The sequence below is a fragment of the Oncorhynchus mykiss genome, chromosome 4 (genome assembly GCF_057628025.1).
Source record: "Oncorhynchus mykiss isolate SJ-2025 chromosome 4, ASM5762802v1, whole genome shotgun sequence".
In the NCBI taxonomy this organism is placed as follows: Eukaryota; Metazoa; Chordata; class Actinopteri; order Salmoniformes; family Salmonidae; genus Oncorhynchus; species Oncorhynchus mykiss.
The window spans coordinates 87,018,010-87,033,374 of record NC_143025.1 but is presented as its reverse complement, the minus strand read 5'-3'; the positions used below and the strand labels follow the sequence as shown (position 1 = coordinate 87,033,374).

Here is a 15,365-nt window from a genome sequence, read left to right as displayed (position 1 = left end):
GAGAGAGCAGAACATTATAATTGAAATGAAACTGTTCCATGGAAATGGGCATATGATCATAACTGGCATTATAAAATGGTAGGATCAATTGTAAACTTGAAACTATGTATAAAAAAAAAAAAAATAATAATAATCTATTTACCTCAAACGGTTCAATTGTCAGATTTTGCTTATAGGCTAATTTGAAGCAAGGTAAGACATGCCTCATTTGAAGGAGAAAAAAAAATCAGGTTTCAAACAATTTTAAGTGTGTTTTCGAAAATGCATACTGCCTCCAGCTCACATTGTAAAGTGATGGGTCACTCGCTGATTGCATGTTGCCTGCACTTAAATGGTGACTGGGAGGTGCACTTCAATTACCAGTTGAGAGAGAGAGAGAGAGGAAAAAAAATGAATAGCTCTTTTTAATCGTGCAGCAACCAGCTGATGAGCTCCAGGATAAATCCTGCTCAAAATAGTATGCTGTGCACGTGTGATAGTTGTGTTGGATAATGTTCGGTTCTGAACAAACAGAGTAGAAAAAGCTCAAACCAAGTTTAATCACCCACTGGGTCATACAGCTGCAGAAACATGATTCCTCAGAAACTGGTCTGCCTTACAAAGAACTGTCACTACACTGTTGCCCTTTGCCTCCCTCCTTAGTTAAGAACGTTCATATTCAACAATAACATATTTTAACAGAATAGGATCTTTCTGCACTCCCCATTTTTCTTACTCAGTAACTTTCCACTTCACTCAGTAACTTTCCACACACCTATTTCACACCTAGTTCCTATTTACCTTCAATGACATCTATCATACTGTATACATTCCTTATACATGTGACGTAATCAATACGTTCTGGTATGGTAACCTGAACAAGTATGTTTCAAGCTAGAATCCAACAATAAATAGATGCATGATAACTAAGGAAAGTCAATTTAATTCCACTCCATTATACTAAACAGTCCCACTATTGACCAATAAGCATGACTGTCAAAACCATTTCCATCAATGAATTTTATTTTTTTAGCACTTTAATTAAAATAATATAGATATATATATTTTTTTTTGCTCCCTGTCATTTGCCGGCAACTGTTTTATTTATTTGTCTTTAAATAAAACAATTTAGGACCAAAGCCGGCATTTCCCTGTTATGAAGCGGGATTTAATAGACACCCTTTCTATATTATGATCAAGGATTGTTCTGCCATTCTAGTCCTTAGGGGGCTGCCTAAATTGATTTTCGGGTCGTCTAAAAGCTTTGTGTAAACTCAAAGGACTAAAACCACAGGTTATCTTTTCTACATTCTATATATCTATTTTTTTTTATATAATCTAGTCTTTCAGAACTAACAATCACCAAAATAAAAGCTAGACAGTCGGAGAATTGAAAATTCCCAAAACAATGAATTTAGCTGTGTTCATTTTTGTTATGTTTGAGCAAAAGAACACAGCATTATCCATGGCAAAATGCACAGAATTGCAGGGAACATCTTTTAAAACTGCAACATTTTCACTCCGCTCCATGGCAAAAATGTGTAGAATTGCAGAAAATTAGCTTTAAAAATTAAAAATAATAATTACAACTTTGCTCTATAGAGATATTTAAAGAATTCGGGCAATTGGCTTAAGAATGCAATATCTCTACAGTGCCAAGATGGAGGCCTCTAAAATGTAGCCATGCCGACGGTCCTTGTTGCCATGCCCCCCTGCCCTTTTTGATCCAGAGAAACCCTGATTGTCATCACATTTTCTCAGTCCTTGGTGCTTTTGGCAGCCTTAATTACTCCTGTATTTCTTAGGAACATAGCGAAGCAAGATGGCTAGTGCAAAGGATTGGCTGACTGATGCTATACTCGGTCTGTATCATCACGCTGAACTTGAATTGTGTTGTGTTGCAGGGAATGGCCCAACCCGGTTCTCCTGAAGCAGCCCGAGGACTGCAACCTGAACCTGCCAGTCTGGGACCCCAGGGTAATGTTGGTCATGCTGATACAAGTCCTTTCCTGAGCAACACTAATAGATCAAGGACTGTCATAAACATGAACTTAACTGCCTAGAGCATTTTACTAGCTGAGCTGCCAACTAAAGGGGGGGGTTTATTTTTTAAAATAAATATAAATATTTTTAGTCATGTATTTTTTTTAAGCTGTTATAAACACCCGTTCCTCCAAGACACATCCCACTTGTATCAACCAGTGGTCTAGGGCCAGGGGTTTTACCTGTGATCTCAACCCCGAGTCAGTTACTTATCTGTTCCACTACAAACAATTTGATTCAACTGCATTTGAGGCTTAATATATCATACAACTGACTGAATTGAAATTAAATTGACTCCAACCCTGCTAGTGGCCCTATATTCCCATGTAGGATATAACTCTGAGAATGTGTCACTGTGTTGTTCCAGGTGACACCCAGTGACCGGTACCACCTGATGCCCATCATCACACCAGCCTACCCCCAGCAGAACTCCACCTACAACGTCTCCGTCTCCACACGGGCTGTCATGGTGGACGAGTTCAAACAGGGTCCGTTGGCCGTCTCGATTTCTAACTCTTATACACAAACTGTTGCATCCACAGGCCCCTCTGTGCTCTTTTTATACAAAACCCCTCAGGTCAGTGTCCTAACTTCAGAGACTCGAGTAAGAAACTTACTCAAACATTCACATAAATGATACATTGATGTCAAAGGGAAGTTTCGTCAAATGTAAGTTTTGCATGCATATCAAGTAAATCCCATCTAGTCTGGCCTTTTTTAGTTATTTTTGAAGGGGTTCCTAATAGATGTCGACCGATTTAATCGGAATGGGCGATTTCAAGTTTTCATAACAATCGGAAATCTGTATTTTTGGACACCGATTTGGCCGATTTTTGTTTTTAAATTGTATTTTTTACACCTTTTGTTTAACGAGGCAAGTCGGTTAAGAACACATTCTTATTTTCAATGACGGCCTGGGAACAGTGGGTTAACTGGTCTAGAAACGGTGGGTTAACTGGTCTAGGAACAGTGGGTTAACTGCCTTGTTCAGGGGCAGAATGACAGATTTTCACCTTGTCAGCTCGTGGATTCACTCTTGCAACCTTACGGTTAACTAGTCCAACGCTCTGACCACCTGACTACATTGCACTCCACGAGGAGCCTGCCTGTTACATGAATGCAGTAAGCCAAGGTAAGTTGCTAGCTAGCTTTAAACTTATCTTATAAAAAACAATCAATCAATCATAATCACTAGCTAACTACACATGGTTGATGATATTACTAGTTTATCTAGCATGTCCTGCGTTGCATATTATCGATGCGGTGCATATTCGTGAAAAAGGACTGTCGTTGCTCCAATGTGTACCTAACCATAAACATCAATGCCTTTTCTTAAAATCAATACACAGAAGTATATATTTTTAAACCTGCATATTTAGCTAAAAGAAATCCAGGTTAGCAGTCAATATTAACCAGGTGAAATTGTGTCACTTCTCTTGCACTCAGAGTCAGGGCAACAGTTTGGGCCGCCTAATTTACCAGAATTTTACGTAATTATGACATAACATTGAAGGTTGTGCAATGTAACAGGAATATTTAGACTTATGGGTGCCACCCGTTAGATAAAATACGGAACGGTTCCGTATTTCACTGAAAGAATAAACGTCTTGTTTTCGAAATGATAGTTTCCGGATTTGACCATATTAATGACCTAAGACTCATATTTCTGTGTGTTATTATGTTCTAATTAGGTCTATGATTTGATAGAGCAGTCTGACTGAGCGATGGTAGTTTCCCTTTGGTTCTCATTGGTTAACAAGTTTCCCTTTGGTTCTCCCTGTTGGTTATCAAGGTTTCCTTCCTCATTCTCCCTGTTGGTTATCAAGGTTTCCTTCCTCATTCTCCCTGTTGGTTATCACGGTTTCCTTCCTCATTCTCCCTGTTGGTTATCACGGTTTCCTTCCTCCTTCTCCCTGTTGGTTATCACGGTTTCCTTCCTCCTTCTCCCTGTTGGTTATCACGGTTTCCTTCCTCCTTCTCCCTGTTGGTTATCACGGTTTCCTTCCTCATTCTCCCTGTTGGTTATCACGGTTTCCTTCCTCATTCTCCCTGTTGGTTATCACGGTTTCCTTCCTCATTCTCCCTGTTGGTTATCACGGTTTCCTTCCTCATTCTCCCTGTTGGTTATCACGGTTTCCTTCCTCATTCTCCCTGTTGGTTATCACGGTTTCCTTCCTCCTTCTCCCTGCTGGTTATCACGGTTTCCTTCCTCATTCTCCCTGTTGGTTATCACGGTTTCCTTCCTCATTCTCCCTGTTGGTTATCACGGTTTCCTTCCTCCTTCTCCCTGTTGGTTATCACGGTTTCCTTCCTCATTCTCCCTGTTGGTTATCACGGTTTCCTTCCTCCTTCTCCCTGTTGGTTATCATGGTTTCCTTCCTCCTTCTCCCTGTTGGTAAACAAGGTTTCCTTCCTCCCACAGGTCTGTCCATCACAGATGAAATTTTGCAGAATAAAGCAGAGTGGTCCAAACTATTTGACGCACCAAACTTCTTTCAGAAATACAAGTATGTATTAAACAGCTTATCCTGTGGGACGCACATGGTGAGACAAACCAACTATTTCAATAAAGGTTTCTATTTTCTAAATATACCAACGTACTTTTCAGTAAATGTGAAGCTCTCCTTTTCGTCTTTTTATATTCAACTGTATATGTAATCCACTCCTTCAGTTTGACTTACTTGTAATTATTAAATATACACTTCAGACTTTCATACAAGACTCAAAATAATCTTTCTTCTTACCTAAGCATCCTCTTTGATTCACAAAACAATTATCATAAACGCAACCTCTATGTTAACGTTATGCAGGGGCCTGAAGCCCAGTGTCTCAGTAATATTTAGTATAGACTGTGCCTCTAATGTAAGCACAACTCAATATTTGATGTTTGTATATTTTACTAAAAGGTAGGTACTTCAGTTGTACAGTTTCCTATATTAAACCATCTCCTGGTTTTCCTTGTCTTGTTATATTGTCCTATCAAATCCCAAATAAAATGCTTTAGTTCACAATTTGCACAATGTATTTCTTGTTAGTCTTGATTTTGTAGACATGTTTTTATTTTATTTTAGTTTTTTTGATCATGATAAATCCGTAAATTGTTGTACTAGCATTAGCCAGAAGTCGTGTGAAGCACACCAAAAATGAAAGCGTCATTCTTTCAGTTTAATTTCTATACATGAATCCAGATCACTAACTCACATCCTGGATTCCATTGTCACTTAGCAGTTCTGCTCAAATCTGTGTATAGAGAAATGTTGTGTTGAAATCTGTGTGTAGAGAAATGTATTTACAATTAGTTTTTTGTTTTTTTAATTTCAGCTTTATATAACTAGGCAAGTCAGTTAAGAACACTTTCTTACATAGCTAGATAGGTTTTTAGATATAGATATGTTTTTAATTGGTTTATCAGTGGTGTGCAAGAGCATGATGATAGGACAGTGGCCACAGTTCTGTTACCCAAGAGGCATTGCTCCTTTTGCAGCCCCAATAAACGTGTAGACCTATTTTCACAATGCAGAGCGTTTTGTTGCCCAATCAACATGTAGACCTATTTTCACAATGCAGAGCCTTTTTGCTGCCCAATCAACGTGAAAACCTATTTACAGAATATAGAGCCTTTTTGCAGCCCAATCACCTCCCCTTTGTCTTAAGTGTTCTATGGAAAGTTTAGTGATCCAATCCTCTCCTTCATTTACCAAAATGGTCCATTACCGGAGTGCTCCATTTGATGTGAAATACCCTCAAAAGTCTTCTGGCAAATCAGTTCGATCCATCCACCCTTTCTTGGCCAGAAAAATGTTGACTATATTGCCTACAGCACACCCTGGCTAAGCACACCACCTCTGGGTTGTTGACAGCACACCCTACCTTAAACACAACTCCTCCTGGGTTGTTGACAGCACACCCTGCCTTAAATACAACTCCTCCTCCTGGGTTGTTGACAGCACACCCTGCCTTAAATACAACTCCTCCTCCTGGGTTGTTGACAGCACACCCTGCCTTAAATACAACTCCTCCTCCTGGGTTGTTGACAGCACACCCTGCCTTAAATACAACTCCTCCTCCTGGGTTGTTGACAGCACACCCTGCCTTAAATACAACTCCTCCTCCTGGGTTGTTGACAGCACACCCTGCCTTAAATACAACTCCTCCTCCTGGGTTGTTGACAGCACACCCTGCCTTAAATACAACTCCTCCTCCTGGGTTGTTGACAGCACACCCTGCCTTAAATACAACTCCTATTCCTCTGGGTTGCTGGCTGAGAAAAGGAGACAATACAACAGGACATTCTGGATGGCCTTTTATAGCACTGGAGAGCCTGAAAAAAAATGGATTATCATTTTAAGTGAATAAATACATCCAGCCTGTGGATTGGACAGGAGCATTAGAGGAGTAATTTCACTTTGATTGTCATCCAGGTTAGACTCTTACACATCAGGCTTGATTAATAGATTTCAGAATCAGACCATCCTGCTGGCTTGGGTGGCATCCTGCTGATTTTACTGGTTACTCTGTACTGTTTGAATAAATCTGTCATTTTATCCCGGGCTCAGACCTTTTTTTATTTTCAATGTGGCCTGAAAATGAAAAACTATCCTTCCCGTAATCATCTACTTGTCATTTTATCCCTATTAAAATATTGTAACCTCATGGGAAATAATCAGAGTACAAGCTCCTGTGATTGGACGAACAGTGAGGTGGTTTTGAACAAGATGCAAGGAAGAGCTGTTCCACACAGAGCATAGAGAGAACTTTATGGTGCTACTGTGGTAACTGCGTAGAAAGAATTTATGGGGCTACCGTGGTAACTGCGTATAGAGGAATTTATGGTGCTACCGTGGTAACTGCGTAGAGAACTTTATGGGGCTACCGTGGTAACTGCATAGAGAGAACTTTATGGGGCTACCGTGGTAACTGTAGAGAACTTTATGGGGCTACCGTGGTAACTGTAGAGAACTTTATGGGGCTACCGTGGTAACTGCGTAGAGAACTTTATGGGGCTACCGTGGTAACTGCGTAGAGAGAACTTTATGGGGCTACCGTGGTAACTGCGTAGAGAGAACTTTATGGGGCTACTGTGGTAACTGCGTAGAGAGAACTTAATGGGGCTACCGTGGTAACTGCGTAGAGAGAACTTTATGGGGCTACCGTGGTAACTGTGTAGAGATAACTTTATGGGGCTGCCGTGGTAACTGTGTAGAGAGAACTTTATGGGGCTGCCGTGGTAACTGCGTAGAGAGAACTTTATGGGGCTACCGTGGTAACTGTGTAGAGAGAACTTTATGGGGCTGCCGTGGTAACTGCGTAGAGAGAACTTTATGGGGCTGCCGTGGTAACTGCGTAGAGAGAACTTTATGGGGCTACCGTGGTAACTGTGTAGAGAGAACTTTATGGGGCTACCGTGTTAACTGCGTAGAGAACTTTATGGGGCTGCCGTGGTAACTGCGTAGAGAGAACTTTATGGGGCTACCGTGGTAACTGCGTAGAGAGAACTTAATGGGGCTACCGTGGTAACTGCGTAGAGATTGTACACAGACATACTAGTTTTGCTCAGTTTTAGTATAATAGTGACTATCAGGATACTTTTTAATATTGTGGAAGATATGTTTTCTAGACTGAATCAGGTTTGTTCTCTGACATGATGATTTGGAGAGTAAATGATTGTGTTAGTTCTATTGGTTTTATCTGACTAGTTTGATGTGCTGTGGAGCAGTTGTAGCTGACACTGTGACGTGTTGCTGTAAGACAGATTCACGTAGACTATTGACGTTTGTGTGTCTATCATTCATTGCCTTAACACACACTTTGGTATTAGTCCTGTAGTTTGTAGCAGTTTGAGAGAAGTGTGTTTTTAATATATTAAAAAAAATATATATATATATTTCCATGACATGCTGTGAGAGCGGTGCCGATCTGATCCGGGCCTCTCAGTGCCTCTCTCCTAGCCTGGGTTCCTTGCCTGGGTTCGTTGCCTGGCCTCTGTCTTTTAGGGTGTAATGGTATTGTTCTGTCTCTTATGTTCCAAGGCATTATATTGTGTTGCTAGCAAGCGCCCCCACCGAGAAGCAGCACCTGGAATGGTGAGTATTGACAAAAACATATACAAACTGGAAAAACCTTGATGAGCATTAGATGATGAGGGGTGGAGACCTGGTGTGTACCATGTATTGCATTTCATCTGTTTCAATGTTGCTCCTAAAGCCAAAAGATGAGTCTTTTATCAGACTAGTGTTGGGGAATAGATTGCTAAAAGTACTGTTTGTCTCTGTCCCTGCAGGGTTGGTCTAGTTGAGTCTAAGATCAGGATCCTTGTGGGAAACCTGGAGAAGAATGAGTTCATAACGTTGGCCCATGTCAACCCCCAGTCATTCCCTGGACCCAAGGAAAGCAGGGAAAAGTGAGTTTGTTATTGAGCTGGGACATTTCATTGATTTCATTTATTTATGCAAGATTGTAACAAACTCTTACTTGACCATGGACAAGGTCTCTTTCTTTTATAACTCTGTGTGTCTCTGAATCCCTGTGTCTCTCTCTCTCTCTCTCTCTGTGTCTCTCTCTCTCTGTGTCTCTCTCTCTTTGTCTCTCTCTCTGTGTCACTGTATCCCTGTGTCTCTCTCTGTCTCTTTCTCTCTGTGTCTCTCTCTGTGTCTCTGTGTCTCTCTCTCTCTGTGTCTCTCTCTCTGTGTGTGTCTCTCTCTGTGTCTCTCTCTCTGTGTCTCTCTCTCTTTCTCTCTGTGTCTCTCTCTGTATCTTTCTCTCTGTGTCTCTCTCTCTGTCTCTTTCTCTCTCTCTCTGTCTCTCTGTCTCTCTCTCTCTCTGTCTCTCTCTCTCTCTCTCTCTGTCTCTCTCTGTGTCTCTCTCTCTGTGTCTCTCTCTCTGTGTCTCTCTTTCTGTGTCTCTGTATCTCTGTGTCTCTGTCTGTCTCAGAGAGGAGGTCAGCACCATGTGGGTGATAGGGGTTATCTTTAAGAAGATGGAGACATCAGAGAACCTCAACGTTGACCTGACCATTGACATCCAGTCCTTTACTGACACGGGTATGATCACCTCACTCAAACAGTCGATCGCCATGGGAACGCCATGTGATGTAGAATTAGAAACGTTCCAGATTTGGAAGATTATTGTCCTGTTTTCTGTATTTGTATCTATTGTATCTATTATTTGACACAAACTGATGCTAATGTTCTATAACAAGGACCATAATCCTAGTTATTTTCTAAATGTTTCCTGCAGTGTATCGCCAGGCCATCAGCAGTAAGATGTTCGAGGCAGACATGAAGATCCAGGCCATGCATGTGAAGAAGAGACAACTGCATCAGCTACTGCCCAGCCTGGTCATGCCCAAACGCAGAAAGGTACGAAAGACTCCCATTTCCTTATCCTCCACCTCTGATCAACCTACTTATGTTATTGACCATTCAGATATGCATCTTCAGCTGGTGTTTTTAACTCTCTAGAAGTGGAACAGATACTCTGTCTCTAATTTCGCTGACTGACTGCTTCCTGTTACCCGTGTCATTTTGTTCTGTCCCCCAGCACTCTACAGAGGGGCTTCGTCAGATGAATGACAGTAGTCTGGACCTATCGCTGGACAGTGACAACAGCATGTCAGTGCCCTCCCCCACAGCCTTGTCAGCCGCAGTGCCCACGTCGACCCCAGTGAAGAGTGGCCCGCTAGGTCCCCCTCCCAGTCCCATCGCGGCAGCAGCCAGCCAACCAGAGATCCAAGCTTCCACTATGAGTCCGCCAGCTGTGAAGAGACCTGGTTCCCCTATGCAAGAAGAGAGGAAGAGGTTAAAATCAGACTCTGAGGTATTCTATTCAATATTAATTGCCATCGTGCAGCCAGGAGTTTACAGAATGTACACACCATGTACAAGTTTATTGTTGTTGCAGGTGTTTGTTGCTGCCATTTTGGGACAGTAGACTCCAGTTATTGATCCTGTTTGATAATGTTCTCCTCTGTTTCCTGTAGGAGTCAGCCACTGAGAGACAGACCTCAGGAGACTCCGTCCCCAGCAGCCAGACCACCTCTCCTCCCCCCACCATGGGTCCTCCAGCGGCCCCCCAAACCCCCTCCCCTCCCGCTACCATGGGTCCTCCAGCGGCCCCCCAAACCCCCTCCCTTCCCGCTACCATGGGTCCTCCAGTGGCCCACAAGACCCCCTCTCCTCCCCCCACCATAGGTCCCCCAGTGGCCCACAAGACCCCTAACCAGGAGGTGCTGGAGGAGAAGAGCCCTAAGGAGCACCAGATGGAGGACCCCTCCATAGTCCCAGAGACAAAGACAGAGGATAGTGGTGCAGCTAGCGTTGGAGAGGGGGGCACCTCTGTGGAGGCAGAGGTACACAACAAGCTTATCGTCATGGCCCAATTTCATGTATGGATACCATTTTTATGTCTCTGCGTCTCCTATTGTATTGCAGAAGTTGACTGCAGATATTCACATTTATTGAAAAACTTCAAATAAATAGTTTGGATGGTGTTGAAAAACCATCTTGTGGCTTTTTCCAAATACCTTGGTATACGGTATACTGCCCCGGCCTAGTACTTGTGATAAACTGTTCTGTGGGTCCTGGTGTTGCCAGGTGAATGATAGTTGTGATGAACTGTTCTGTGGGCCCTTGTGTTGCCAGGTCAATGATAGTTGTGATAAACTGTTCTGTGGGCCCTTGTGTTGCCAGGTCAATGATAGTTGTGATAAACTGTTCTGTGGGCCCTTGTGTTGCCAGGTGAATGATAGTTGTGATGAACTGTTCTGTGGGCCCTTGTGTTGCCAGGTCAATGATAGTTGTGATAAACTGTTCTGTGGGCCCTTGTGTTGCCAGGTCAATGATAGTTGTGATAAACTGTTCTGTGGGCCCTTGTGTTGCCAGGTCAATGATAGTTGTGATGAACTGTTCTGTGGGCCCTTGTGTTGCCAGGTCAATGATAGTTGTGATAAACTGTTCTGTGGGCCCTTGTGTTGCCAGGTCAATGATAGTTGTGATAAACTGTTCTGTGGGCCCTTGTGTTGCCAGGTCAATGATAGTTGTGATAAACTGTTCTGTGGGCCCTTGTGTTGCCAGGTCAATGAGGACAGTATATCTGAGGAGATGGCGGCTTCTGAAGGGGAAGTGAAGATGGAGGCAAACATTACGGTATCAGCTCTACTTTTGTGTCCCATCCCTCTCTTTCTCCCTCTCTCTCGCTCAATTTTATTCAAAAAGCTTTATTGGCATGGGAAACATATGTTTACATTGCCAAAGCAAGTGAAATAGACAAAAACAAAAGGGAAATAAACAATCAGAAATGAACAGTAAATATTACACTCACAAGAGAGTATCTCTCTCTCTCTTATATTTATTTATTTATATATATATATATATATATATATATATAATTCTAGGTAGGCTACAGGTAATTTTCTCCACTTTGGTCTGTTTATATTGTGAATATTGCAGCCAAACAACAACTTAATAATCTCTCTCTCCCCTCAGAGAATGGTGAGTACGGATCTGTCTGACGTGCCTCTCTTGCCAGCCAACCCCATTCCAGTGGTGAAGAACTCTATCAAGCTTCGTCTCAGCAGGTAGGAGAGGCCAGACAGACGCACCAATCCAGCCCCCCCGACCCCTGACCCCTGACCGCTACGGTGGATGTTCTAAGACCTACTTGTCCTCTGTCCTTTGCCACGGAATGCCCACAGTGCTGCAGACAGACACACAGACAGACAGACAGGGCGGACGCACAGGCGACTAGACAGACAGCGCTCTCTCGACTAGGGACATTGTCGGTTGACATGCCAGGGCGTAGTTGCAACTATCTTCACAAGAGGGCGATGTTGCCCTTCTACTGGATTCTCCCAGGCAGCTTCCAACCTCTACCTTACTGGTTAAATTTAAAGTTGTCCCATAGGCACAGATCTGGGATCAGCTTACCTTCCCCTGTGTCTTCACCTTAACCATTTAGGCATCTTCATCCTACTTCTTCCAGAGCTGCTGGAAGGAGTAGAATGTTGCACAAAGATGTCACCGTGACTCTGCAGACAGACAGACGTGCTCACGTTCGCCAGTTCGAACCTGTTATTTCCGGTCTTCTATAACGGATTAGAGATGACTACAGGTTATGACACCTTGTTCCCTATAGCAGGGTTAATAAAATCTGACCCCTACGAGGAGCCTGCTGCTTTTCTATTCTACCTGGTGTCCCAGGTCTAAATCAATAGACTGGACCAATGAAAAGTGACTGGACCAATGAAAAGTGGAACTGGCTTGGAGGCCCTATATAGTCCACTACTTATAACCCTGGTCATTATATAAAGGGAATCGGCTGCCGTTCTGTATCCGTCTATAATCCACGGACAGGTAGTCGCTGTCTGTCAGGTAACTGTTGGGATACGAGGTGGCCTTCAGGGTATACAGGTAGTGAAATGAGGGGGGCGCATCATAAAGATGTCCACGCTGTCATCGCTTGCAGCTACACGCTTGGAACTACATCAGGTTTGTGTACATGTACAACACAATAACTTTGACCAAAAAAACAACCCTGAATATCTCAGAATGTCTCTGTGAACAGGATGGCGTAGTTTCTCTTGTCTAGGATGCATGTTTATAATCTAGAGATGACAAAAAAGGAGTTAAGAGTTTAGTCATCTTTCTACATTCACGCTGACGTTCAGATTATCTGTGATTTATGTCCGAGGACTGCTACAGTAAGAAAATGCAGTAGCAGAGTGCTGTAGGCCGAGTGTAGAGTAGCGAGGTGGTCTGGTGTCTGACTGAAGCGTTCAGATATACATTGTATAGAATCAAAATGATTAGAATGGGCATAGAACAAATGTAGATTCTATGTATACATGCATTGTACAGTAACCATTAGTGTCTGTCTTGTACAATAACATTAAAATGATGAAAAACAATGCTTTTCTTTTGCTTAGAATATAAAGGACTTGATCTTTCGCCTTGGTGATTTTTATTTTTTTGCATAAAATGGTGCGATTTGAATCAAGATAATTATTCTAACATTGCATAGAGGGTTTAGTTCGTAAAAACCAATTGTCTTTGTTGGTTATTCATTTAGGATCTTCTTGTTCTCGTCGTAATGGATGTGGACTTTGTGGGAATAGTCAACGGGTTTAAATGTGTTAGTAGGATTAGCAAACAAAGTAACAAAGTAATTTTTTTCTTTTTTTAAGTTTAAAAACAATATGTCCTGACTTTTAACATTTGAACTTTCTCAATATTTTCTAGATGTATTAACAAAACAATACTTTTTTGGGGGTTTTGTTTGTGCTAACCGTGTGGACTTGTATGGTGATGATGAATCTGAAGACCACTGTCAACCTACAGTGTGTTAATCAACATGTACAGATGTTTTTCTTCAATGACTACCATTTTAAATGTTATGTCCCCTGTTCTTACAATGCTTTTTTTTTTTCTTATGCGTGTTTGTAAGGATGAGGTATTGTACTTTCTTTTTTTTTTCACAAATAAAGGTCTGCCTTGTTGAGGAGATATGCTTGTGTTCTTGTTCAAAGTGAGCCACGACTGCATGAGGAAAAAGTTCCAACACAGTCGCATAACACCCCTGCAGACTCTTTCTTACCCCAACAGACTCTTTCTTACCCCAGCAGACTCTTTCTTACCCCAGCTGACTCTTTCTTACCCCAGCAGACTCTTTCTTACCCCAGCAGACTCTTTCTTACCCCAGCAGACTCTTTCTTACCCCAGCAGACTCTTTCTTACCCCAGCAGACTCTTTCTTACCCCAGCTGACTCTTTCTTACCCCAGCTGACTCTTTCTTACCCCAGCTGACTCTTTCTTACCCCAGCTGACTCTTTCTTACCCCAACAGACTCTTTCTTACCCCAGCTGACTCTTTCTTACCCCAGCTGACTCTTTCTTACCCCAGCAGACTCTTTCTTACCCCAGCTGACTCTTTCTTACCCCAACAGACTCTTTCTTACCCCAACAGACTCTTTCTTACCCCAGCAGACTCTTTCTTACCCCAGCAGACTCTTTCTTAACCCAGCTGACTCTTTCTTACCCCAACAGACTCTTTCTTACCCCAACAGACTCTTTCTTACCCAGCTGACTCTTTCTTACCCCAATAGACTCTTTCTTACCCCAGCTGACTCTTTCTTACCCCAACAGACTCTTTCTTACCCCAGCAGACTCTTTCTTACCCCAACAGACTCTTTCTTACCCCAGCAGACTCTTTCTTACCCCAACAGACTCTTTCTTACCCCAGCTGACTCTTTCTTACCCCAGCTGACTCTTTCTTACCCCAACAGACTCTTTCTTACCCCAACAGACTCTTTCTTACCCCAACAGACTCTTTCTTACCCCAACAGACTTTCTTACCCCAGCAGACTCTTTCTTACCCCAACAGACTCTTTCTTACCCCAGCTGACTCTTTCTTACCCCAGCTGACTCTTTCTTACCCCAGCTGACTCTTTCTTACCCCAGCTGACTCTTTCTTACCCCAGCTGACTCTTTCTTACCCCAGCAGACTCTTTCTTACCCCAACAGACTCTTTCTTACCCCAGCTGACTCTTTCTTACCACAGCTGACTCTTTCTTACCCCAGCTGACTCTTTCTTACCCCAGCTGACTCTTTCTTACCCCAGCTGACTCTTTCTTACCCCAGCTGACTCTTTCTTACCCCAGCTGACTCTTTCTTACCCCAACAGACTCTTTCTTACCTCAACAGACTCTTTCTTACCCCAACAGACTCTTTCTTACCCCAACAGATGACTCTTTCTTACCCCAGCTGACTCTTTCTTACCCCAACAGACTCTTTCTTACCCCGACAGACTCTTTCTTACCCCAACAGACTCTTTCTTACCCCAGCTGACTCTTTCTTACCCCAACAGACTCTTTCTTACCCCAACAGACTCTTTCTTACCCCTGCTGTTTCCCCATCTCGGGTCCTCGAGAACTGAAGTGGTGCACGTTTTGGTTTCTGTCCTAGCACTACACAGCTGATTCAATTGATCAACTAATCATTAAAGATTGATGGTTTCGAATAAGCTGTGTAGTGTTAGTGCAAAACCAGAACGTGCCCCAGGACCGAGTTGGGGAAGTCCTGGGTTGTTGATTTGTGCTATACGAGACCTATGGTTTAAATGGCAATGCTTACACTATCAGATGTTTTATCACATTTCTGTTCATTTTAAAATCTTACTTTTTAACTTGATTTACCACATTACAGTGAAATCTAAGAAAAAAATCCTAAATTATTTGTAAATCTGAAGTAAATGTATAAAGTAGGAAATACATTTCCTTTTTGCTTCTTAAGTATCTCAACTCCTAGCAGACGAAGAGACTGGTATACCCAGAGTAGTCTAGTAGACGAAGAG

At 42.6% G+C, this 15,365-nt stretch overlaps 1 protein-coding gene across 1 annotated transcript in view; it reads left to right on the top strand.

Moving 5' to 3' along the window:
- The window catches only part of LOC110522579 (poly(A) polymerase alpha), a 29,411-nt gene extending 15,891 nt beyond the window's left edge, over positions 1 to 13,520 (top strand). Inside the window, exons 10-20 of the mRNA XM_036976218.2 lie at positions 1,884 to 1,956; positions 2,390 to 2,510; positions 4,445 to 4,529; positions 8,052 to 8,105; positions 8,303 to 8,422; positions 8,953 to 9,062; positions 9,259 to 9,380; positions 9,562 to 9,837; positions 10,001 to 10,369; positions 11,094 to 11,165; positions 11,505 to 13,520. Coding sequence (XP_036832113.1) covers positions 1,884 to 1,956; positions 2,390 to 2,510; positions 4,445 to 4,529; positions 8,052 to 8,105; positions 8,303 to 8,422; positions 8,953 to 9,062; positions 9,259 to 9,380; positions 9,562 to 9,837; positions 10,001 to 10,369; positions 11,094 to 11,165; positions 11,505 to 11,600 — 1,498 coding nt within the window. The 3' untranslated portion in view covers positions 11,601 to 13,520. The remainder of the gene's footprint in view (positions 1 to 1,883; positions 1,957 to 2,389; positions 2,511 to 4,444; positions 4,530 to 8,051; positions 8,106 to 8,302; positions 8,423 to 8,952; positions 9,063 to 9,258; positions 9,381 to 9,561; positions 9,838 to 10,000; positions 10,370 to 11,093; positions 11,166 to 11,504) is intronic.
- The last annotated feature ends 1,845 nt before the right edge of the window (positions 13,521 to 15,365 follow it).